At 39.8% G+C, this 25695-nt stretch overlaps 2 protein-coding genes, 1 non-coding gene and 1 pseudogene across 8 annotated transcripts in view; 3 read left to right on the top strand and 1 right to left on the bottom strand.

Annotated features, from left to right (window-relative positions):
• Window positions 1-16169, top strand: part of smap1 (small ArfGAP 1) — an 80602-nt gene extending 64433 nt beyond the window's left edge. For all 6 annotated transcript variants that reach the window (XM_044136009.1, XM_044136012.1, XM_044136011.1 and 3 more), the window contains exons 9-11: window positions 7144-7333; window positions 10273-10487; window positions 13683-16169. In XM_044136009.1, the coding sequence (XP_043991944.1) occupies window positions 7144-7333; window positions 10273-10487; window positions 13683-13802 (525 nt within the window). In that variant the 3' untranslated portion in view covers window positions 13803-16169. The remainder of the gene's footprint in view (window positions 1-7143; window positions 7334-10272; window positions 10488-13682) is intronic.
• Window positions 1943-2016, top strand: trnai-uau. The gene has a single exon. It is a non-coding gene; the product is annotated as a tRNA-Ile (tRNA).
• Window positions 11415-11538, top strand: LOC122843066 (annotated as a pseudogene).
• An 84-nt stretch (window positions 16170-16253) lies between the features above and the next one.
• Window positions 16254-25695, bottom strand: part of b3gat2 (beta-1,3-glucuronyltransferase 2 (glucuronosyltransferase S)) — a 47383-nt gene continuing 37941 nt past the window's right edge. The window contains exons 3-4 of the mRNA XM_044136013.1: window positions 25432-25580; window positions 16254-17703 (exon numbers count right to left, since the gene is read on the bottom strand). Of these exons, the coding sequence (XP_043991948.1) occupies window positions 17617-17703; window positions 25432-25580 (236 nt within the window). The 3' untranslated portion in view covers window positions 16254-17616. The remainder of the gene's footprint in view (window positions 17704-25431; window positions 25581-25695) is intronic.

The following is a 25695-nucleotide window of genomic DNA, read 5'->3' as shown; positions in this document are numbered from 1 at the left end:
TATATTTAATTGTTATGCACATTAATTTTGAAAAAAAAGAAAGAATATAAGTTCTTTATGCAAATCTTCATTGTAGTAAGATCATGTATGTTTTTCTTATATTGACGAAGACGTAAGATTATTTGTGGCTGGTTAGCTCAGTTGGTTTGAGCGCGGTACTTATAAAGCCAAGGTCATGGGTTCAATTCCCACCCTTGCCAATTGAAACATAAATGTTTCATAGGGTCAACTCTTCAAAATAGCACGAGACTTTAAATTAAACCGTTAATCATGTTGATTTTGAAAACTTTAGAATTTCACTGCTTTTGTCAAGATCATGTAAGTTTTTCTTACATTGATAAAAACTCACCATTATGTGTCGCTGGTTAGCTCAGCTGGTCAGAGTACGGTATTTATAAAGCCAAGGTCATGGGTTCAGTCCCACCCACTGGCCAACTGAAGTATAAAGACTTCAGGAAATCATCCATCCATTTTCTATTCACCCTTGTCCCTTAGTGGGGTCGGGAGGGTTGCTGGTGCCTATCTCCAGCTGTGTTCAGGGCGAGAGGCGGGTTTCACCCTGGACAGGTCGCCAGTCTGTCGCAGCTTCAGGAAATCAATTCTTTCTAATAGCAGGAGGCTGTATATTTAACCATTATGCACATTGATTTTTGAAAAACATTAGAATATGAGCTTTTTACTCAAATCTTCATTGTGGTAAGATCATGTAAATTTTCTAAATCCATCAAACTGAAGATTATGAGTTACCATGTATTAAGAAAAACTGTTCAGCTGAGGTTAGCTCAACTGGAATGGTGTGATGCTAATAACGCTGAGGTAAGAGGTTCAATCCCCATACTGGTCAATGGAAATCTAAATCAATCAATCAAATTTTATTTGTATAGCACATTTCAGCAGCTAGGCATTTCAAAGTGCTTTACATCAAATCAACCACAAAAGCACAATCTAACACAGAATCAACAATAAAAACACAACATCAAGTCAGGTTCCGTCAATAAATTTGCAATTGATTACGTTTCAAATACAACTCTAAACAAGTGGGTTTTTAGTTGAGATTTAAAGGAAGTCAGTGTTTCAGCTGTTTTACAGTTTTCTGGAAGTTTGTTCCAGATTTTTGGTGCATAGATACTAAATGACCCTTCTTCTCGTTTGGTTCTGGTTCTGGGGGTGCAGAGCAGACCAGAACCAGAAGACCTGAGAGGTGTTTCATAAGGTCAACTTATGTTGACCTTATGAAAGCATTACAAAAGCATTACTTCAAAATAAAAAGGGTGGAAAATAAAATCAATACTTCAAACTAAAAAAGGGTGGAAAACAAAATCAACACTTGAAAATAAAAAAGGGTGGAAAACAAAATCAACATTTCAAAATAAAATATTACTGGACAATACACCGTTACGCATGTTGATTTTGAAAAACATAACAGCATTTCTTCAAATCTTCATTGTAGTAAGATCATGTATGTTTTTCTTATATTGACGAAGACACAAGACTATCTGTGGCTGGTTAGCTCAGTTGGTTTGAGCACGGTACTCATAAAGCCAAGGTCATGGGTTCAATTCCCACCCTTGCCAATGGAAACCTAAAGTGTTTCATAAGGTCAACTCTTCAAAATAGCAGGAGACTTTAAATTAAACCGTTGATTTTGAAAAACTTTAGAATTTCACTTTTGTCAAGATCATGTAAGTGTTTCTAACATTGATGAAAAGTCAATATTATGTGTGGCTGGTTAGCTCAGCTGGTCAGAGTAGGGCACTTATAATGCCAAGGTCATGGGTTCAATCCCCACTCTGACCAATTGAAACATAAAGTGTTTCAAAATAGCAGGAGACTTTAAATTAAACTGTTATTCATGTTTATTTTGAAAAACTTTAGAACTTCACTGCTTTTGTCAAGATCATGTAAGTTTTTCTTACATTGATGAAAACTCAATATTATGTGTGGCTGGTTAGCTCAGCTGGTCAGAGTAGGGCACTTATAATGCCAAGGTCATGGGTTCAATCCCCACCCTGGCCAACAGAAATATAAAGTCTTAATAAAATCAACTCATCAAAATAGCAGGAGGCTGTATATTTAACCATTATGCACATTGATTTTTGTAAAACATTAGAATATGAGCTCTGTACTCAAATCTTCATTGTGGTAAGGTCATTTAAGTGTTTCTTATATCGATGAAAACTTCAACATTTGTATGGCTGGTTAGCTCAACAGGTAAGAGCTCTTGATAAGAATGCCAAGGTCATGGGTTCAATCCCCACTCTGGCCAATTGAAACATAAAGTGTTTCAAAATAGCAGGAGACTTTAAATTAAACTGTTATTCGTGTTTATTTTGAAAAACTTTAGAATTTCACTGCTTTTGTCAAGATCATGTAAGTTTTTCTAACATTGATGAAAACTCAACATTATGTGTAGCTGGTTAGCTCAGCTGGTCAGAGTAGGGCATCATGTGACCGGATTGGGTGGGGGGAGATTCATGTGAGATTCAATTAATTAGGGTCATTAATCACTCATCAATCACTCCCTGATTAAATTTTGACAGAAGTGTCCTGTGCTCCTGTGGAAGCAACAGTTTTATGACTTGTTGGTATTGACCTTTTGCAACTGCAACAGTTAATCATTCGAGGCACCATGACAAGGGACAGTAGCATTGAACAGGGCAACTGAAAATGCTTATCAAAGTTGGTTTCTCCCGTTTATTCATGGCTCCTATTTGTTCGAGTCCAGCTAATTTGCCAGTGAATTTAACACAGCCGGTTGGAGCACATAGACGGCGGTATTTACAAAAGTTGGAAATAGCTAGCTTAAAAACCAACCCATACTTCTTCCCTCCTGATGTGTTGATCTGGACGTGCTGATCAAATAACCAACTTTGCCTGAATTCACACCACATTACTTATATCACTGTTTCATAAACACCGTTTCCCCTTTACACCCGAGCAGCCTTAAAAACGTATGATAGACGAGATGCTAATCAGTTTTTTCCATACATGCTTGGCTACATCACCGCCATCTTGTTCCTCGTTTTGTACAACAAAATGAGACGTTTGGTTTTCATCCTTGACTGTTTGTGGAGCCGACCGCGCAGCACGCCGTGACCATTTTTACAGTGAAATAAACTAAATAAAAGCGACATTAGGTTCAGATGTCTGTTTTTAGACCAGCTTTAAAGGAGCGCATTGGTTGTTTTGGCGTCCGTCATGGCGGAGTGGGCGGAGTTCTGGAGACCGTGACGTCACATGCAAAGGGTCAGTAGTGGTAACTTGTCAGGCAGCTCTGCCTGCAGTCTAAATTGCCCTGTTCATGAATGTTCAATCTGACAAGAATTATGTATAGATGTAAAAGTTGCAGAGAAAACAGAGAACTGGCAGTGATCAGTGGACTCTTGTTAGTTTTTGTTCCTCTTTCTTTGAGTCCCTGATCCATTTCCCCTTGTTTTGATTTATTTTGGTCTCCGTTTCATGCTGTTCCTCTTTGGCACGCCATAATTCAGTTTCTCCAAGGCAAGCTTTGCTTTTGTTTTTAGTAAATTAGCACAAAATCTGCGCCGCACACACACATCTACACAAAACGTGGCGTGGCTTTAAAGCCGCAGATGGCCTGTCAGAGGGGAGTGTATGGGTATTTTCAGTCCATGATGGGAAAACGTGGAGAGAAAGAAATAAAGGTGTGTGTGTGTGTGTGCGTGTGTGTGTTTGGCTGTAGAGGTCTATGAATAGCGACAGTGAGGAAAAGGCTGTCAGAGCAGTAATTCAGTGCTCCGGCTGCAGCCATCAGCACAAACACAGGGTGAGAAGAATGGAGCCTTGTTGGAGAGGTTTTCTATTACACAATGTGCTGCTAGGAGCCCTGCAAGGCATCACACACTATGTGGATGGAGTGCATGATGCTGTTCGCTTCTCTGGAAGAGTCGGAGATGATGAGCGGCGCTGCGAGTGTCGCTTAGAGGAGTGAGAGCATCTTGCATCGTCGGCCACCTGGTTGGCGATGGCGAGAAATTGTCTGATTGCTCTGCCGCTCTTTCTCTAAAGCTTCTGGAGTATCTGGCAATCAGATGTTTAGTTGTGTGCAGCTTTGGAGTGGTCCAGTCTGGATGTAATTCCAGCAGTGGATTGGTGTAATTCAGGGGTGTCAAACTCATTTTCGTTTTGGGTCAAATCAAGGTCATGAAGGCTCTTAAAGGGCCGGTTGTGCCAGAATGTATTAATAAAACCTGTTCACAAACTGCTAAAATATCAATTCATTCTTAATATTAAGTAATAATAATAAATTGTTGATTTTTTTGTGAATTTCCACAATATTTCTCAAGAAACTGGAGGGACTGATTGATATAATTTAGCAGTAAACATAAAAACAGCTTTGATTTGATTGATAAAATAATAGTTAAACACATTTAGTGTTTAGTCTTGAATCTAGAGGGCCACATAAAAAGCTACGGTGGACCGGAATTGGCCCATGGGCCTTGAGTTTGACACATGTGGTTTAATTAATTACAAGTAGCTTTCTCTGGCGGAGTAAATCTGCTTTCAGGCAGTTGCAGAACCTCTCGACAGCCCAAAAACGTCTTTGGATAACAAAAAAATTGTTTTCCATTTATGTTTCTCGTAGTGTCTAATTAGATAATCTACAAGTGGAACTAATATCTTTTTCACTAACATTAAGGAACTATTTACTTAAAATAAGCTCCGTTATCTTGCTGAAAAGTTACTATTAAGTTAGTTTTGTCTCATTTCAAGTGTATGAAAATATTTTCACTGCGAGCCAAACCACCAATGATTGGTCAGATTTGAGTTTTTTGCTTTTGGTCATGAACAAAGTTCAATGAGGCATTTTTAATTTTTTATTTATTTACTCAGCCACTGATGGATCCTTTTTGTTTGAATTTCAACACAAGAAAACATTTTTACTTTACTTCACTTACATCATAGATGTTTGATTTTTTTACTTAAAAAAAAAACCATTTTAAGAAAAACAAACTACCACTCGTTCATGAGATGATTATCCAAAGAACGATTCTTCATAAAATCAAGACCATCCTCTTCTGTCTTGAGAAAACAGTGTCTTCAGTCAGAGGCTTCTTCAGGTTCGCTGTAATGCAGACTGCTACAGGAGATCTTTCCTGCCAACAGCGGTCAGTGTCTACACTAACTGTTTGAAGAATCTGAATTAATGAGCTACAACAACATTTAATTTCCCTGTGGGATCAATAAAATATTATTGAATTTGAATCACCTGCTTTGTCAGAAAAACCCTGAATTCCCCAGAATCTCCAAATTCACCTGGACGACGTTTCGTCTCACTCAGATTGAGATGCGGCGATGAGCCTCTGCTCCGCCTGCAGGCCTCATCTGGGTGTAAAAGTGAAACAGAAATTACACTCAGCACTGTTAAATATATCCATTAACTCTGCGAACACTCTTCTTCTTCTTCTTCTTCTTCTGCTCTTCTCGGTTCAGGTGAGGATCTCTCTGCTCCTCCAAGCAGGATTCATGCTAATGTGTTGCTGCTATTAATAGATGGTCCATCTTTCCTCTGAACACCTGACCCACCTCTGTGATGCAGCGCGGACCATCACTTCCTTCTCACTCTTCTTTCCTTTTGTCTTCCTCCTCTTCATCACTCTCTCTTACTTATCGTTTCTCTCCACATTTCTCTCTGTTTTTCCTCCCCATGTTCCTTTGCTCTACATTTTATCTCCTCCCTCCTGTCAGTGGACGGCCAGACGAAGGGGCGCAGCGCTGCCTGCTAACCAGCGGAGGCCAACACACTGTTGGATGTTTGCGACGCTGATTTCAGAGCGTTTATTCAGCGGGGAGTGTGTTGCAGGAGCAGCTGTTTATCAACTTGTCTCTGCTGGTGTTACTCATGAATCCTCCTTCATTCCCCGTCCCATTACTCAGGATTTCTCAAACTCACCTTGGCTACTTTCAGCTGCATCGTTTTTTGTTTTCTTTGCTTTGTTTTTCTTTTATAAATCAGTGCATGTTTGAGTTGATGTCTGCCTCTATTTGCAGCAGCCTAATTAATGTAATCCATCTCACTTAGCTGTGACAAGGCCTCTCCTCTTTTCTGTTTTGCTCATCTGTTTCTTTGTTTCTCAATCTTTTTCTGCTTCCTTATTTATATCCCAGGTTTTATGCGGTAAAACTGCGCCGTGTGCCTGTCATTACCTGAGCTCACCTGGGATCAGCGCCGAAGCAGAAAAAGTTAAATTCAGCTAATAAATATTCATGAGTCTCCGCCTGAATGTGCTGAGATAAGGAAAAAAATTACGATCTCTCAAAATATGGAAAGCAGAGTCGACACAAAGTTGAAGAAGAAAGTACACTCTGGAAGATTAAAGAGGAGAAGAAGACTCCAAATTAACCGATCCCGATCGATCAACACCGTTTGTTTTGGCAGTTCGTGTTGGGAGAATAACAGCAACAATCTTAGAGAACCAACTGCTGCTACACATCAGTCTGGGAAGGGTCAAGAGGTCATTTACAAACAATTACATGTTACAGATTGGGGAATTTTTTCATTTTGCATTCACTGCAAAAACACAAAATCTTACCAAGTATTTTTGGTCTCGCTTTTAGAGCAGATATCTTGGTACTCTTGAAATAACACAAACTAACTTAAGCAATATGTAGAGGCTTGTTTTAAGCAAATCATTCCTTAATATTGATGAAAAAGTTCATGTTTCATTGGCAGATTATTTAACTTATAACACAGGAAAAATATCATAAGTAGCATAATCTGCCGATGGAACCAGAACTTTTTCATCAATATTAAGGAATTAAAACAAGCCTCTAAATCTTCCTAAACATCACTTTTTAGGTTGATTTAGGCAGATGAAAATAAAAACAACAATTTTTGCTTGGAATTTTAGAGACATGTAGTTCATAGAATAAAAGAACAATGTTCATTTTACTCAAACATTTGCCTACAAAGAGTAAAACTGATCATTTTAACACGTCTTATTGTTTTTAACATTGTCTCTTATAGCATTTTATAAAATCTTAAGTTCTATAAATTCCTGGAAAATACATGATACTGTCCCTTTAAGAGTGTTTAATTGCAGCAGTGTGTACTGTAGATTTATAGAAATATTTGTCTGCAATGTTTTGCTAAATTGACTCATCTTGTTGTTTTTTCTTCAGTCAGGCTCCAGTGCAGCTTCTGCACAGGTGGAACCCCCCACTTCATCCACCTCCACCTCCTCTTCCTCCACTGCCACAAAGGTGGAGGAGAAGAAGCTTTTATCTAAGGACTCCATCCTGTCTCTGTATGGCAGCAGCTCAGTGGGCAGTCAGCTGCAGAGCCAGCCACAGCCTGCTGCTGCAGGACCAGGTATCAGCCGCCATCCATTTTTAATAACCAGTTGTTATCCAGGTTCTTTTACTGTTTCTCTCTGCAGCCCAAAGCTCCAGCAGAGACACTTAATGCACTTTCAGCGAGTTTTACGGGATTTAGAACCATTTCTTCTGAACTTTGGCTGCATTTATAGGGGCTCGGTATACGATCTGTTAAACTACAGGTTCTTACTGCAGATGGAAGTTGTTGGAATATGAACCCTTTTGGTGTTATGTTTGCCTCTAAGCTGCACAACCTCTGCAGGGGTTTATTGTTGCAGACAGGAGCAAATCCCACTTTATCTGTGAGCAGCTTCCTATAAGGCCTTACTTTATACCAAATATGGGCGTGTTTTCATGTTTAATTTGAGGACATTTATTCATTGAGAAAAGAAATTACATAGTAAGAAAATTAGTTTTTATCACATTTATTGGTGCCTTTTTAATTTGCTTTCCCTTTGGTAGATTCGGTTCAATTAGGAATCAGAATTGCAACATTTTCAGCTGCTGTGGATTGTCGAAACTCCCCCACCTCCTTCACATCAGAACAAAATGGGCGCCAAACGTTTGTGATGATTTATGCAGCAAAATCTTTTTGTTTGTGTTGCTACCATTTTAAAGATATTAAGAGGTCATGAAAGGTCAACCAGCCCTTGCACCTGATTCAAATCAGACAAAATTGGTGTCAATCAACTCGACTGAAAAATGTTTGTGCTGCTCTGGCTTTGAAGATATTAATGAAAGTTTAAAAGTCATTTTGATTTTGTAAAGTGTGTGTGTGTGTTGTTTGAGTTGATTGACACCAATTTTGTCTGATTTGAAGAAGAGGGGCTGGTTGACCTTTCATGACCTTCTTAAAATCAGATGAAACTGGTGTCAAATGTTTGTGGTGAAAAATTTTAGTTTGTGCTGCTATCATTTTAAAGATATAAAAAAATGTTTCCAGAGGTCATGAAAGGTCAACCGGCCCTCGCACCTTCTTCAAATCAGACAACATTGGTGTCAATCAACTCCACTTTTGTGCTGGTTTGTGTAGCAAAATTTTTGTTTGTGCTGCTCTGGCTTTGAAGATATTAATGAAAGTTTAAAGGTCAAAAAGTCAACCAGTCCCCCTCCTTTTACGAAATTAAACAAAATTGGTGTCAAACGTTTGTGCTGGTTTGTGCAACAACATTCTTTTGTCTGTGCTGCTATGATTTTAAAGATATCAAGAAATGGTGAGTTGGAAATGGAAATGGAAACATTTACTAATATCTTTAAAACAAAAAAATGTTGCTGCACAAAAGCAGCACAAATGTTTGAGACCAATCCCGTTAGACTTGAAGAAGGTGGGGTTTGATTTGCAGCTTGCTCGGCGAGGACGTGAGTGTTTATTGGGTGAAGAAAAGGCGCCACACGTCTACACACTGGTGCAGTCCAGGAGTGATGCGTGTTGAAAATGAGAGAGGATGGTGGCAGATGAAAGGTCAGAGTGCAGAAATGCTACCAGCTCCAGTCCCTGCTGCATTCAGTGGCGCAGCGCGGCGCAGCATCGGTGTGAGCAGAGCGGAGCGTCTGCAGAGTCGTCTCACACTTATTACATGTGAAGACTGAAGCGTCAGCAGCGTTTGTGTTTGTGCTGCGTGGGCGGCTGCTCCGGCTGTACACACATCACAAGCAGCGAGCGCGGCGGCGGTTTGGGAAGTGGAGGAGAGGAGTCAGCAGATCCAGAGTGGAGGCCATGTTGATTATTGATTATTGAGCTGCATTGATGGGGAGATGATTAAGATCAGAAATGGAGATGGAGGAAGTTTTATGATGCTTCACTGAGAGGAATAAGACGCTTCATCCATCCATCCATCCATCCATCCATCCATCCATCCATCCATCTATTCATCCATCCATCCATCCGTCCATCCATCCATCCATCCGTCCATCCATCCATCCATCCATCCGTCCATCCATCCATCCAGCCTTCAATCCATCCATCCATCCATCTCTTCATCCATCCATCCATCCGTCCATCCATCCATCCATCCATCCATCCATCCATCCAGCCTTCAAACCATCCATCCATCCATCCATCCGTCCATCCATCCATCCATCCATCCGTCCATCCATCCATCCAGCCTTCAATCCATCCATCCATCCATCCGTCCATCCATCCATCCATCCTTCAATCCATCCATCCATCCATCTATTCATCCATCCATCCATCCGTCCATCCATCCATCCATCCGTCCATCCATCCATCCATCCATCCGTCCATCCATCCATCCATCCAGCCTTCAATCCATCCATCCAACCTTCAATCCATCCATCCATCCATCCATCCATCCATCCATCCGTCCATCCATCCATCCAACCTTCAATCCATCCATCCATCCATCCATCCATCCATCCATCCATCCAGCCTTCAAACCATCCATCCATCCATCCATCCATCCGTCCATCCATCCATCCATCCATCCATCCATCCATCCATCCGTCCATCCATCCATCCAACCTTCAATCCATCCATCCATCCATCCATCCATCCATCCATCCATCCATCCATCCATCCATCCAGCCTTCAAACCATCCATCCATCCATCCGTCCATCCGTCCATCCAGCCTTCAATCCATCCATCCATCCATCTATTCATCCATCCATCCATCCGTCCATCCATCCATCCGTCCATCCATCCATCCATCCATCCATCCAGCCTTCAATCCATCCATCCATCCATCCGTCCGTCCGTCCATCCATCTTCCATCCATCCAACCTTCAATCTGTCTGTCCTTCCTTCCTTGTTTCCTTCCTTCCTTCCTCAATACAAAGTAAATTTGTTTTTATATCCAAACATTTTGATGTAAAAGTTAACCTTAAAAATGTTTTAAAATGTTTGAATTTTACTGTGATCATTAAAAACCCTGAATATGTTCCCTCTCCTCTTGTGTTTGTGTCGTTTCCCCCAGCGGTATCGTACCTGGGCCAGCCTCAGATGCAGTTCAACCCACCAGGTTTCCCTCCAGCGATGGGAGGAAGCGTCCCGACCCCGGCCGTGATGGGTGGCGGTCCGCTGCCGAACGGCGGCTACCTGGGAGGGACGCCGGCCAGCCAAGGACAGAACCTCTACAACATGCAGCAAGGACAGCAGCAGCCGCAGCAGGGACAGTGGAACATGAACCAGGTAACCCATAAGGACATTAATCCAGGTTCCCTCTGTGTTTTGGTGGACTAGAGAGCAAACCCTTGCTGTTTTAGTAGTTTAAATCTCGTAAATCCAGTGTCACAGTTCGGTCATGCTTGTCCTAGCAGGTGATGCATGGCTCTGTGTTGTGTTGTCCTCCCTTTTCTCTAAAGCTCAGGACTTATTCTCCTCCACAGCAGCAGCTCCAATCTGCTGTTTTTAAACTTTATGTGCACAATTGAAAAATTACAGTCTAATTTTACTTAATTGAATAATTATTATTCTCTACAGGATTTGTTTACTGGAGTCTGTAAATCTTTTTACCTCCTTATCTTGAAAACAGCATGATAGATTTTATCACAAATATTTTATTAGAAATGCTGTATTATGCAGAGATAGAAAAAAACATACCTCTGTTTACATGTCACAATAATGGTATCCAATTATGTTTACAGCTTCAAGCTTCCCTTTAGCCATAACAATCTGTTTTTGCATTGCCAGCTAGTTTGAACCGTTCATTTATCTTTCTGTGTTCTTCCAGTATTGCTTCTACTTTTAGAGTGGACAAAATTTTATTTTTTCCCAAAGAAAATGCAGTTTGTGAAGCTGAAATGTCTCAAAGTAAAGCTACCTAACATGCTATTGGCTAGTTTTGCAAAGCAGCAAATCCAGAAGCAACATAAAAGATTCTTGTTGCTGATTGGATGCCGGCTTCTGTGGCGATGATAGGACAGTTTACACTCAGTGTATTAATACATAGTAAGGTAGAATTTGTGCTTGAACTATTAAAAAAGTTTTGTTAATAGACTTTTTAGAGGGCATATCAAGTATTTGTAGATTCGCCCTTCACCACCCAGCTCCTTTAGACTAGTGGCAGCAGCAATTAGCAACACCTGTTGTAACTGCGCTCCAGCTGAGCTCATCATCGGAGCTACCTGGCAGGGGAGATACCATGATCATGAAGGTGGTTCACCCAGGGTGAGGCTCAGCCATTGCACTCCGGTTGTGCTGACCCCTGCGAATTCCCCAATTTCTGTGTATTTTATTTTTCCGGAAGAGTGGAAACGGGTTGGGTTGGGGCGCTTACGGACTCATGGAGAAACCCTTTCTTCATAAAACGATTTAAAACCACATGAGTAAAAATAAAACGGGAGCAACAACTAGCTGCTTCACTCTATCATGCGGCGCAGGAAGTGAAAAGGCGTCACTTCCTGCTCCGCGCGATTGTGCACACAGCTAACGAGACGTAGGTTGGGGGGCGGGGCTACAAAAAACAGGGGAAAGGCAGTCGAACACATAACTCTCTGAGAGCGGTGCGTCCCGGCGAAGGAACGCCAATAGTAGCAACGCCAATAAAAACGGTTATAAACAGCATAAAAGAGAAATGTTGTGATTACGTGCTAAAGGCAGAGAGTTAGCAAAACCAGGAGCTTCTTAAAGAGACAGATGTCAAATTACAAAATTAACAGTAAATGAAAGTAACAGTTACTATAAAATAATAACCCATAAATGAAACGTGTTTCAACAGAACAAAGGTCCCAGACAGATTCAAACTAGTTTTGGACTGAATAACACAGGCTAATGTTATTTACTTCTAGTTTGTGGCTTTAGTTAGGACTCATTTAACCAAATATTAAATATTGTGCTTTAAATTTTAAAGTTGACTCAGATGATTTTATATTCCATAATTAATAACACTCAGCTTAAGGTAGGAGACGGTAAATGTGAGTGAAATCGTTAAACAAGGCAGTAATAGCCGCGTGCGACAGGGATAATTTTATAGTTTTAATGTGTGTAATGATAATTTAGAAGTGAAATGATGAACTGTCAGCATGGAGCGAAGGTTTAAATCAGATCGTCGGATGAAGAGCCGGTTTCCGTCCATTAGCTGGAAGCAAACTGGCAGCTGGCAGCTGGGAAAGGAAGATAACCTAACAGACTGACAAAAACTGGGTTTCAGCAGCTCTTTGTTGCCCGCTGTAATGAGCCGTACGTTTAGTTAGAGCTGTGGAAACTGTTAAGAAAAAAAAAGAACGAGCTTCAGAGAAATAAGGAAGCTCAGGCATTCCTACGACATTGTTCACCTGGCAGCTTTTCAGTCCACTTTGGACCAGATGTTCAGCAAATCTAGAGTCTGCTGCTGGTAAATATGAAACCAGAGTACAAAAAAAACACCTTTGTTTTGACACCAGCTCTGCCATAAGATGCTTTTCTTGTTGCTTTCTCTCCCCAACCTCACCTTTGTGATGAGGCAGCACAGAAACACGTATAGCTGTCAAAGTAGTTCTCACAGAACTACATGTACAGGTGAGGATAAATGTGTGTGTACTACTTTTGCAGGGGATGTCAGAGAACACACATGCACACGCACACACACACACACACACACACACACACACACACACACACACACACCTACAGCTCTGAGGTGAGCAGATAAGTGAGGCTGCAGCGAGGAACATTCATAATAGATAAGACAGAATGAAAGGCGCATGTTGAATGGGGACGACGCATCGGCCGTTTTGAGCGTCTCACACAAAGATAACCTTCAGTAAATATGACACAGATTTCCATTACAAATGTGTGAAAATCTTTTCTTTTAATGTTGAAAATTTTTTTGGCAATTGCAGAGCTTCTTTTAAATAAGAAACAAAATTAAAATCACATGTGAATAATTTTAAGTAATTAAAAACATGCTGTACCATCAACCTCCAACTACTTCCTGTTCGTCTTCTTTGTGGTTTTTGCCAGTAGCAACATCCAGTTGTTGATCATGTGACCCCTGTTTCCATTGCAGTTTTATGAAATAAACCAGTTTCAATATGGAAAACGAAAACACCTCATCCTAGTGCTGAAATGTTTTGGCAAAAAAAGGTTTTTATTTTTAATTGACATATTTCTGTCAAAATGTCAAATTGCACAGTTTTATGCTCAATGGAAAGACAACTAACAACAGATTTTATTGAAGTTATTATATTCTGAATGATGCTAGCAACAGGTTGGAAAAAGGTGTTTTTAATATCGTGATATTGAGATATTTCTTGCTTGACCCACACCAGCCTAGTCCATGTCCACAGGGAAAAGGAGTCGACCTTTATTGTGCTGGTGTTTTCAGAACCTGTTTGTTCTTAAGGAGTAAAAAAAACTGAATTTCCTCTTGTGTTTTGTTTGTTTCCCCCCCCCCGACAATCACAGCAAATGTCTAGCATAGGTTTGGGTGGCGGAGGACCAGCGGCCGCCGCGCCGACGACCGGTTGGTCCGCTTCTCCAGGGCCGGCTTCGGGTCAAACCCTCAGCACTCAGCTGTGGAAGTAACCTGGACCGAGTCCAGAGGAAGCGGTGGGGGGCAGAGGCGCATCAGACTGATTTCCTCTCCTGTATGCACAACGTTGCTGCAACTACTAATAATGATTTAATAACTTTAAAAAATATTAAGAAAGATCGGCAGCTGTGTGTTCTTTCCAAATGTTCCTCCTCTGATCCGTCTCCTTTGGTTGTTGTCTGAAAAACGACAACAGAGTAACAAGCAGGAAGCTGCTAATGCTAACGTAAGCCTTTATCATTACAGAAACGTAGAGTTAGTGAATCGTGGTTCAGTACCTTCAGTAGATATGGATATCTTGTTGTTGGTCTATGCTTCCTGCCTCACCCTTTCCTCTGTAATGTACATTGAACTCTCCTCTCTTCCCTGACTCCCTCTGTTGAGCCAACAGAAGCACACAGCAGATACTTGTCTGAGCAGCACACTGCATTTCTACGAAAAACGATAAGAAACTCCTGCATTTTCAAAGAAGAGGGGAAAAAGTCTCAGCTTTATGGGCTTTTCTGTGAGGTTCTACTGCAGGTTTATACTTTAAATGTCATTTTCCACGTATAGTTACAGATTTGAACAATTTCCCTTGTAAAATAATTTAAATAACGCACTCAAGTGAAGCAATATTACAATCACTGCAGGTTCTGTTTGATTATTTAGTGAGCAAATCTTCCTGTGCCCAAATATATCAGTGAACATAAGAGCAATTCAGCAGTTCTTTGATATTGATTTTGATTTTCACTTCAAGAACAAAATAAAACATTTGCACTTTTTGGAGCTCCTTGCAGCCATAGGGGAAAGAAAGTTTCCACAATTTAAGATTTAAGAAGGGAAATAGCATCTCTGGGCTGCTAATAAAAATATGCTAAAAGGTGACCTATTATGCTATAGGTTTATGGGCGAAACAAAACATGTTCATTACATCTTTTTTTGCACAAAATCATTCTTAGATATGGAGATTTTAGTCTGGTCAGTTCTGCTTACGAGCTGTTTTAGGGCGTCTTGTCACTTTAAATTTAAACAAGCCGCTGCTGGCTAGGGAGATCTTTCCCGTCAACGGCCTTCAGGAACTCTTTGAAGAATCTGAATTAATGAGCTACAACAACATTTAGTTTCCCTTTGGGATCAATAAAGTTTTTCTGAATTGAATTGAAAATCAGCAGTAGAGCCTCCTGCTGCATGAAGTGGTTCTGGATGGTAAATCAACAATAAAACATTTGTCTTTTCCAGCACCAAATGTGGCGGAACTCAGATCAGGGTTGCTAGGTAACGGGCTGGCCTTCACTTGAGTTGCTAGGTAACGGGCATTGCCTGCTGACTAGTGATGTTACGTTCTGGAGGTTTTTGAAACGGTTCATTTTCCAAACACACACACACAAAAATAATAATTTATTGCCAAAAACCGCCTACGTGTTTTTTTTTTTTTAAAGCATTTGGATTGTTTTTAGAACCAAATGGAAATAGAAAAACATGTAATATGTCGCCTTTAAAGTTCATGGCAGCACAGTAAGAAAAGGACAGCTAGTTTAGACAGTAGCCTCCCGCAGATCTGGTTCAGTTCTGTCCAAATGTTTATTTCAAAGCCTCTGAAACCGACCACTGTTTGTTTCGACACGATAAGGAGACAAATGAGCTTTTAATCCGTCCCCGGAGACAGCAGGGTCTTTAGCAGGGTCATAATCTGTGAGAGAGGTGTGTACTCTCATCGCAGACTAAAACTGCTGGTGCTTTAAAACCTCAAAATGTTGATGTTACATTTCAACTGCTGAGCCGTCCACGGTTCCTCTAGGGGTTTCAGGTTACTTCATCTGTGATTTTCTAAAATGATTAAAATGAGTTTGTTGTTAAAATGAGCCATTTTAACAACAACTACGGGGCGTATCTCCAGCTGTGTTGTTGTCCTGGTAACTCGGATCCATCTGAAACTTTTCTGATATTCAGAACCGGTGCGACTCTCGCAGCATTTCATCCCCAGCCAGCGATCTCTCTGCCATCTTTATTGTGGTGCTTTTTGTCGTGTGTGGTGCAAGAGAAACAGTTTGCTACAAATAAACCTGGGTGACCAATCAGAGGCTGAAAAGAAGGACCTGTATGAAACTCTTGGATGGGTCCTATTATTATTCGTTTCTGCCATGCAATAACTGCTGCACTCTATGTGGACATTACAATAAAATGAAAGTCCTCCAGGTTTATTTGTGGTTTGATGAATATTTCTGGTGCCTAAGTGCAGAGAAACAGTGTGATTGTGATTGAAAACAATGATATACTGGAAGGATCCTGTGTTTATCTCTGTCTGACCTTGTTTGCTCCGTTTCTGTTCTTTCAAATTTAATGAGGTTCAATTTGAATAAAGACTCTGACATCCTGAACCTTTTACTGTTTTTATTTTCCGTCCTTGTCTTCTCATTTAAGTTTCTCGGTCCTAAAGCAGGAAGTCCTTTTCAGCTATTCCAAAAATTCAGGTTTTCTGTTTTTAATCTTACTGTGTTTCATGATTGAAAGAAACTTTTGACCTGAAATGATCATTTGAGTCGTTTGGTGGGAAATCCAGAAGAACAGACATAAATTGGAATAAAGGAACTCGCTTTGAGACGATTAGGATTGGATAAAAATCCCATTTTTACCGTCTAAAACTCAGGGTTTCTTGGGGTGGCGGCTCATTATTTAGTATTTATTGATGTAATGCCTGACCTTGGTACATGTTTACTACTTAAAACTTGACAACAAAGGTTTCAAATTCAAAACTGGGGACATGTTTTTCTTCTAATCTTGCAAATCGATGCTATTTTTCACTTTATAGTGAACTGGTGGACAATAATACAGACAATAATACAACAAGACAGCTTTATATGGAATCAATAAATGCAGCAGTTTTGCAGAAAGGAAACAATAATTATGGAGAAATGGATCTACTGGTTTTATAAAACACCTTAAAAACTGAATCCTAATTATCATGGATGTAAGTTTTGGTAAGTTAGAGTATTTCAGGTGTGGCTATAATAGATTTTTGTTCTTTTTTCCCCACATTTGATCTTCTGTGTACCTATAATCAAAGTATTTTTGGGATATTGTTTTGATACAAATGAAGTGTTGTCAGAAAAATCACCATCATGATGTAACTCAGACACAATATAGAGGCTGTAAAAATTGTAGAAATATTTTTTTTTTTTTTTTTAAATGCATAACCAATGAAATTAAAGATAAATGTATGGAACTATTTAACTGCCAGACCTGATTAGTCAATATTATTAAAACATGGAGAATCTATCAATCCAAAGTAGGTTTGGTGATAATGAAGTTATTTTCCGCTTTGTTAATTTGTTAAATAACATAATTCTGGGTTTATAGGTGTGGGTATTTTTTTCTGAATTAAAAAAACTGAGCGAACATCTAGTGATTGCTCATTCTCCAGACGGAGTAATTATTAATTATTAATATGTGCTTTGAAAACAAACAACAGAGTCGCATATTATCCGCCTGACCTCTTTATATCGCCGTCTCACAGTCAGTTCAACAACACGATGAATCAAAGTGACACACATGGCACTTCTCAGTCCAGCAGCACAATGTTTCACATTTATACGTTTTGTAGTTACATCAGCAGGATGTGGATGGAAGAAAACAAAAAGTCCAGGGTGTCGCAGCTCTTTTTAGACGAGTCCAGTTCTCCCAAAAGCAACATTCGGATGGATGGATGGCAGAGTCACGAATCATGCAGACCCTCAGAGTTTTTTTCCGCTGTTTGGATCGTCTCCGCTTGTTCTGGACAGAAAGCAGGTCGCTGTCACTCACTCCAGATTTGAAGGTGTGACGGTATCACACCTCAATGTCCACGATGTCTTTTTTGAGTTTGGGCTCGTTGGCGAGGTGCGGCTTCTCTGTGCGAGTGTGCCAAACCAGAACCTGCAAATGGAGGGGAAAAAAAGACGATGAGAAAGTGTTTTAATAACCTGTTGTCACCTTCCTAAGAATATTTTTATGGGGGAAAAAAAGTGATTTTTACAACAAAACTTTCCCCCTTTTTATCTCAGAGATCAATTTACTCAGAATTGTGACTTTTTCTCAGAATCTTGACTTCAATCTTAGAATTATGACTTTTCAAAATCAGAACTCTTTCTCTCAAAATTTTGGCTTCTTTCCAGCATTCGGATTTTTTTCTCAGATTTCTGAGGGTTTTTTTTGTTTTTTTCAGAATTTAGATTTTATCTCACAAGATTAAAGTTAGATTTATGAAGAAAAAGTAAGTGTTTTTTCAATGGCCCTAATCCTCTTCTGTATCTTCGAGAAGATATTGTCACTTCCTGTCTGAGATATCCGACTCACTAAGAGATGCCTTGATGTTGAATAATCATCCAAATCCCAGAAAATGACGTTTCTGTGACGATATTACCAGGGAGACAGCATAAAGTTAGTATATTCTTATATTTTCCACTCTGAGAGCAAATTTTTTTGAACCAGAGACTCTCTTTCTTTCCTGATGCGATGATGAAACTCCGGATCTGTCAAATAAAAGACGCTGCATTGTATCAGGGGGAACACAGCAGCGGGAAACAGTCCGACACTTCCTGAAACGGATCAAATCAAAAACTAACCACACTTGTTTGCAACCATTTTTACAGCAATGCATTGGTGAGAAAAACTGGAGAGTTTCTGAGATTCAAATGTAAATCTGCAGGTTTTTTTTGTTTTTTTTCCTAAGCTATAACTAATGAGCCCATAAAAGTGTGCAGAGATTCACACAGGCGTGATTTATTGCAGGCTGCGGACACTGGCGCTGTCTGTTCTGTGGGCTTCTTCAGGTGGAACGTGTCACTTCCTGCACTCTCTGCTGCTAATTGGCCTGCTTTGCATTTCTAATGAGGCTAATGTAGCAGCTACCAAGGCGCTGATCCAGAGCTGTGGGGGGAAACAGCGTTCGGGTCGACACATTCTGCAGTCAGAGCTCGCCTGTCTAACACACGCACACACTTTCTTCTCCATTCATCACATTCACTTTTCCTCTCCTGGCTTTGCTGTCATCCTTCCTGTTCTATCTTCTTCTTTCACCTTCAGGCAACATGGAGACAAAAAGCGTGGCCGAGTTTTTTTATTTCACAAAGAGAGGTCACCACTTTTACTTGCATCAAAGGGGGATTTTGTAGGAAAAACCTTTTCCCTTCAAGATGACATGAGTTCTGGTAAATTCCACTTCTAGCTTCAATTTCACTCTGCACAACTTCTGTGAAAAACTATTTAAATTAGCGCAATTTCTCCTGTTTTTACTGCACCCCCCCCCCCCCCCCCGCCACCACCACCACACACACACACACACACGCACACACACACACATGCACACACATTTAAATGTTTCAGATCAAACCATTTGCCGTATTTTTAGCTTCACCTTCTGTTCAAATTCTGTAAAAAAATTTTGAGCACTTTTTGCGGTCCAATTATTAACCAGCTAATCTAGAAAAATTACAAATTAACCCAACACTTTATTGATGTTATGTTAAGTGGAAAGGCCTGAACTTTTCACATGTTGATGTTAGAATCATCCTTTGCAACAAATAATCAAGCATAAGCTAAAATGCTTAAAATGCTATGTTGTTGCATTTTAGGCAAAAAAAAAAAAAATTACTTAAAAAACAAATTAAGCTATTTGTTAAAAATCTTTTAATGCATTTTGAAAATTATTTAACGTGATTAAATAAAAAATCAGCAAAATGTGCCATTTTTAAAATTCGATTAATTACCAAAAACAATCAATTAATTGACAGAATAAGTGATAATTTAACCTATGATCATCAGTTTCAGCCCTTGTTTTAATGTCGCCGATCATTTAATAGATTAAGAATAATTGATTGACAAAAATAAATGATTATTTAACCTATAAATGTTAGTCTCAGCCATTCTTTTAATGTCATTAATCAATTGATTAATTGATTACTTATCAGAATAATCAATTAATCATCAGAATAATCGATTAATTGTCAGGATAAGTGATAACATAAAATCGTTAGTTTCAGCCCTTGTTTTAATGTCATTGATCAATTAATTAATTGATTACTCATCAGAATAATCAATTAATCATCAGAATAATCAATTAATTGTCAGGATAAGTGATAACATAAAATCGTTAGTTTCAGCCCTTGTTTTAATGTCATTGATCAATTAATTAATTGATTAATCGTCGGAATAATCAATTAATGGTCAGAATAAGCCATAACTTATAATCGATAGTTTCAGCCCTCGTTTTAATGTTTGTGGTCTCTGCTGATTCCAACATCTTCAGTCTCAGTTACAGTGGAGTAAAATATCCCCTGATGTTGGCTAATCCGTAATTTGGAAGAGCACTGAAGCTGCTTTGCGGATCAGATCGTCCAGACCAGATCGTCCAGACCCGACCACAGATCCATTTAGCTCCACCAGTGGAATAAAAATGAGGCTTAGCAGCAAACTGAGACACCAACAGGAGGGCAGACTCACATGGCAGCAGAACTCCTCTCCCTCTTTTCTTTTTGCCTTTCCTTTATCTCCTTCCTCTCCATCCCTGCTCAAGCTTCTGCACCTCTCCATCTCCTCTCCATCCTGTGGGATCATCTGTCTCCATCTGTTCCTGCCTGCCCCCTTGCTTTCTTGTCCTGTCACTGCTGTCTGTTGCCATTACTGTGCCGCTCTAACTACATCGCGGCTCTTGTCAGCCGTCTCCCGGAGACCGACCGGGCCGTCAGATGAGCATCACTGCCCGACAGCGTCAAGGTCGGGCTCAAGGCTCTGTGATCCGAACCCAGGTAGCTCAGAGCTAGCTAGCGTGTTGTAGCTGCAGGTAGCAGCTCCATGTTATTGGAATCACACAGTTTAAAACGAAAAATGACTTCAGAGAAACAACTTTGAAACGCTGAACAGCCAAAACCTTTTCTATCAGAGGAAGTTTCCTGGAACTGCTTTGACGTTTCTGTTTATTAAATAAAGTCACTCATTTGCTTTCATTTCCATTTGCTGGATGTTAAAGATTTTTATATGAAAACTTTTATTTTGTTAGTAGATTCAATTCAGAAATTATTCAGGCATCAAAAAGGTAAATAAGTTCAAGAGATTCAGGCTCAAATCAGTAGACATAAAACTTTGGCAAGGTTTTATCCATCCATCTGTTGGTCTGTCCATCCGTCCATCCATCTGTTCATCCATGTGTCCATCCATCCATCCCTCCATCCGTCCGTCCGTCCATCCATCCGTCCATCCATCCATTCGTCCGTCCATCCATCCCTCTATCCGTCTGTCCGTCCGTCCATCCATCCATCCATCCATCCATCCATCCATCCCTCCATCCATCTGTCCATCCATCCATTTGTCCATCTGTCCATCCATCCATTCGTCTGTCCATCCATCCCTCTATCCGTCTGTCCATCCATCCATCCATCCATCCATCCATCCATTTGTCCATCCATCCATCCATCCATCCATTTGTCCATCCATCCGTCCATCCATCCGTCCGTCCGTCCATCCATCCATCCATTCGTCTATCCGTCCATCCATCCATTTGTCCATCCATCCCTCCATCCATCCATCCATTTGTCCATCCATCCATCCATTTGTCCATCCATCCGTCCATCCATCCGTCCGTCCGTCCATCCATCCATCCATTCGTCTATCCGTCCATCCATCCATTTGTCCATCCATCCCTCCATCCATCCATCCATTCGTCCGTCCATCCATCCCTCTATCCGTCTGTCCATCCATCTCTCCATCTGTCCATCCATCCATTTGTCCATCCATACATCCCTCCGTCCATCTGTCCATCCATCCATTTGTCCATCCATCCATCCCTCCGTCTGTCTATCCATGCAATGAATATTAATTGAATATTTAATTGCATTTTACTGATTAATTAAACAATCTTTTACTACATTGTAGCAGCAGAATGATGGATGTTTTGTCAACCAGACGTTTTTAAAGTGTAAAGACACTAAAAACCGACAGAATTAGTTCAACTTATCTGTTATTTAATTTAGATCAGGATTCAGTATCAGTGTTTCTGGACTTTTGAATAAATAATAATAACAGGTGTTGCCTTACATGTATACACAAATGATGTCATGCTGTTTTATCTGTGATCTGATGAATGCATCCCTCCTGTGTGCTAATGACTCGTTGTGTTATTAGCCTGTATTAGACTCAGCAGTATGGCATCTCTGCGATGCTTTCAGCAGCCAGCTGGAAACGATGATCCAGCAGCTCCGGGGGTCTTTATTCTATCCCCAGCAGGAAACGTTTACTGGTAACCACCCAGGAAATTGCAGAGCTACAGTGTGTCCTGCTCGCGTATGGTGAACCTGGAAATTTTGATTTTCCATTTTGTGCCTGGTGGTGCTAAAGGCAGCCTCCTGTAGATTGTGGGACGACAGGTGCTGGTAAAGGAGGACAGAGACAAACAAGGTGACAAACCTTTTTCCTCTCTTAAAACAGCAATCCCTGCACATTTAGTTATCTTTTGGCAGCAGAACTCCTCTCCCTGAATGGGTGATTAAAGCTACAGTATGTAAATTTTTAAAAAGTATGTTTTTTACATAAAATCTATGAAATATCAAGTCCTCAACCTTTTCTATGAGCTGCTATTGCTATTTGAAGAAATACACAGCTTCTGGTTAAAAACAACCAATCAGAGCCAGGCGGAGGGTCTTAGCGCTGTCAGTCAAACTTGTGTAAGTGCTAATAAATGTGCTAATTGTGCAAGCCTTAGCATTTGTGGCAGGTTGTGTTGTGGTTAAACAGTTATAGCGTGAAAGAGAGCAACATGAGAGTGATTGACAGCGCTAAGAGCCTCCTCCTGGCTCTGATTGGTTGTTTCTGCAGTTAGTATTGGAAGCACTGGGAGAGACAGAAATGCTAGATTTTTTTCATAAATCTGTCTTATAATGTCAAGACACTACAAAAAATTTTATTATTCACCTATTTTATGTGGAACGTAACTCATATTTATTCATGGAAAATTTGTGAATTTTTTTTATAGAGTGTATCTAAATATTGGAAAAAAAATATAGATACCTAGGTAGTGGACATGCTATTGATAGGGCTGAGACAAAAGGCTGAAAAATGTAACTAACTAAGTGGCAGACTCAAAGTGAGCGTTTCTAAATAGCGAACAGGATTGGCTACTTCCAGTAGCAGAAACTTTCAGAAATGAATTATCTGTGATGACTACTTTAAAAAGTTCAACAAAACAAGATTTTCTCTGTTTTACACCAGGTTATGTAACATTACTTTTAAAATTAATTTTCAAATATATTTTATTTGTTTTTAATTACTTATGTAATTTTCACCTAATTACTTCAGTAACCTAAACGGATTTTGTTTTTAACGTAGTCATAACTACGTTAAAAACGTTGAAAAATCGCTGCCGTCAATTTTTATGATGACGCTCTTATTTTGAAATATAGCCGGACGTTCTCTGTTTAGAAAAACGGAAAGAGAAGTTGTGGAAACGCTGCTAACATCGAATGTGCTAACTCCTATCTACGTGCTTAACAATTCTTCTGATACCATGGGTTACGACAGCAAGCTTGTGAAATAAAAATGATCCAATTTCTTCAGTAATTAAAACGGATGTTGTTTTTAATGTTATGGCAAAGTATCTATCTATGAAAAGTTGCTACCGTTAGTTTTTATTTTTTATTTTGATGCTCTGATTTTGAAACGTAATCGGACGTCCTCTGTTAAGACAGGCGGAAAGAGAAGTTATGAAAACGCTGGTAAAGTCAGACACGCTGTCTCTATCTGCCTGTTGTTTATTACAATACGACCGTGCTTATGAAGTCTTCTGATATCCTGGTTTAGCAAGTTTGTGAACTTAGAAAAATAAATAAAATAAGCTAGTGATATCTGATCTAAGCTAGATATCACTAGCTTACATTAGAGATGTAAGCTAGCGATATTTAAACAGAAAAACAAGCGGGTTTTTTCTTTATGACCACCCAAGCCTGGTCAAGTTTGTCCAGGCATTGTTGGATCTGGCTGTAAGTTCCCTTTAAAGGAGTAAGGTTGTGTAAAAATGTTAGCTTTTTCTTGGAATTTGAAGTAAGATTTGAATAAATAATGAAATATCCTGAGAAATTCAGCATTTTCTTTAATCTCCCAGCTTCAGCACACGTTTGGAGCAGCAGCAGGCAGCCATCACATATGGCTCATTTGTTGCTTGAAAGAAGAAAAAAAAAAGCCATAATGGGATCCATTTCTCACAAACAGTCCTCTAAGTCAGCTCTGTGATGGCTGTCAAGAGGATGAGTGGCCTTATAAAGCCAAGTGCCAACAGGGCCTGTGGTGACTTCAGATGAACTGCATCGATCCAAGCTGTCTGAGCGCACAACAAGAATTGATGGAGCCACAGTGCCATTTCTGTCCAATTCAGCCGGTGTGGGTCTATGTTTAGATTGTGCCAGTAGCTCATGGCATGACTCACGCTGTCAATAGGGAGGAGAGATGCCCAGTGGTTGGTTACCGCTGCCATTATTATGACTGCGCTTTCATAAGTGCCAACAGCGCACGGAAACATGTTAAACCTAAAGTTTTGGCAGTGACACAATTTTTTTTTCGTCTTTTCTTTCAAAGATGATCAGATTGCATACTCATTTAATGCAGAGTGTTATATTAGTTGAAAAAGTTAAAGCAAAAACCTGTTTTGATTGTGTTCTTGCACAGAATGCTCTGCTAACGTCAAATCAGCTCAGATGAAATAATAAACGATCCAACTGGATAGTTATTCAAGAATCCAGCAGCGGTAATAATAACCGATGCTGCAGGTGAAAAGACAGACTTCTGCAAACACATGTTACCAGTGATTACATCAGTGATAAATCATTCATAAATCATTGATTATTCTGACGATTAATTGATCAATTGGATACAAAAATGTACACATCCTGCAGATTTTTTATTTAACCACCACAGGTTATTTTATATGTTAGAAATACACTAAAATACAAATAAACAAATAATTCCAGTTCTTTTTTAAATGAAAAAATAGACACTTTATTGATAACAACATTCCTGTAGTGAATATTTGATCATTTGTAGCAAAAGATTAATTTTCTAACATTTGGAAAGGTCAGACCTTTTTGCTCAACTCAACATTCATACAGTGAGGGGCTGATCTGTTAATTATTGTTTTTTTGATTACAAAATGTACTTGATCATTTTTTTTCACGGAATTTTAACTGGGTGAAGCTGAAATTAAGAATTTTAGGTAGAACATTTTTACAGACAAAGAAAATGTATTAATGTATATATGTTTTGTACAATTTTGGCTCTGAGTGGCTCTGAGTGTTTTGTTCTTTCAGCAAATAAATTTTTTTGAGTTTGCATACTGCACTTAATGATTAATCAATAACTAAATTAGCTGATGATTAATCCAATTAATCGTTTTAGCCCTTTGTGTTACATATAAATATTCTCCAAACTCAATGTGAAATAGCTTAAAGATGATCCATAAATGACTAAAGTTCTTTTTAAGAAAGTTTGCCTCACCATTTTTCCAATATTAAACGAAAAAGGCTTTTTGACTCCATCCATGAGGATTCCTGACCTGCATTAACGCCTGAAATCCATCCAAAACCGCTTTTAAAGTCTGTTGCCGTGGAAACAGAGGTTACTGACCCGTGTGCAGTTGTTCGCCTTGGGCTCCAGCTCGGAAACCTTGGTGATCTGCTTCAGGAAGTCGGACTCCTGCATCCCCGGCTGGGAGCCCCGCCTCTTGAAGAGCGCCCGCGGGTTGGCCAGGATCACCTGGAGATTCACCGAGAAGCCTGAGGAAGAGCGAGGAGGTCAGCCATCTTGGATTAAAAGAACATCACAGGCCCGTCAGGATCACAGCAGAAAACGATGTTCATTAATGTTCCTACGGAAAATTCAGTTACAGCA

Source organism: Gambusia affinis, linkage group LG13 (assembly GCF_019740435.1).
Source record: "Gambusia affinis linkage group LG13, SWU_Gaff_1.0, whole genome shotgun sequence".
Classification (NCBI taxonomy): Eukaryota; Metazoa; Chordata; class Actinopteri; order Cyprinodontiformes; family Poeciliidae; genus Gambusia; species Gambusia affinis.
The sequence above is the reverse complement of the archived record's forward strand: the minus strand, read 5'-3'. Positions and strand labels throughout refer to the sequence as shown.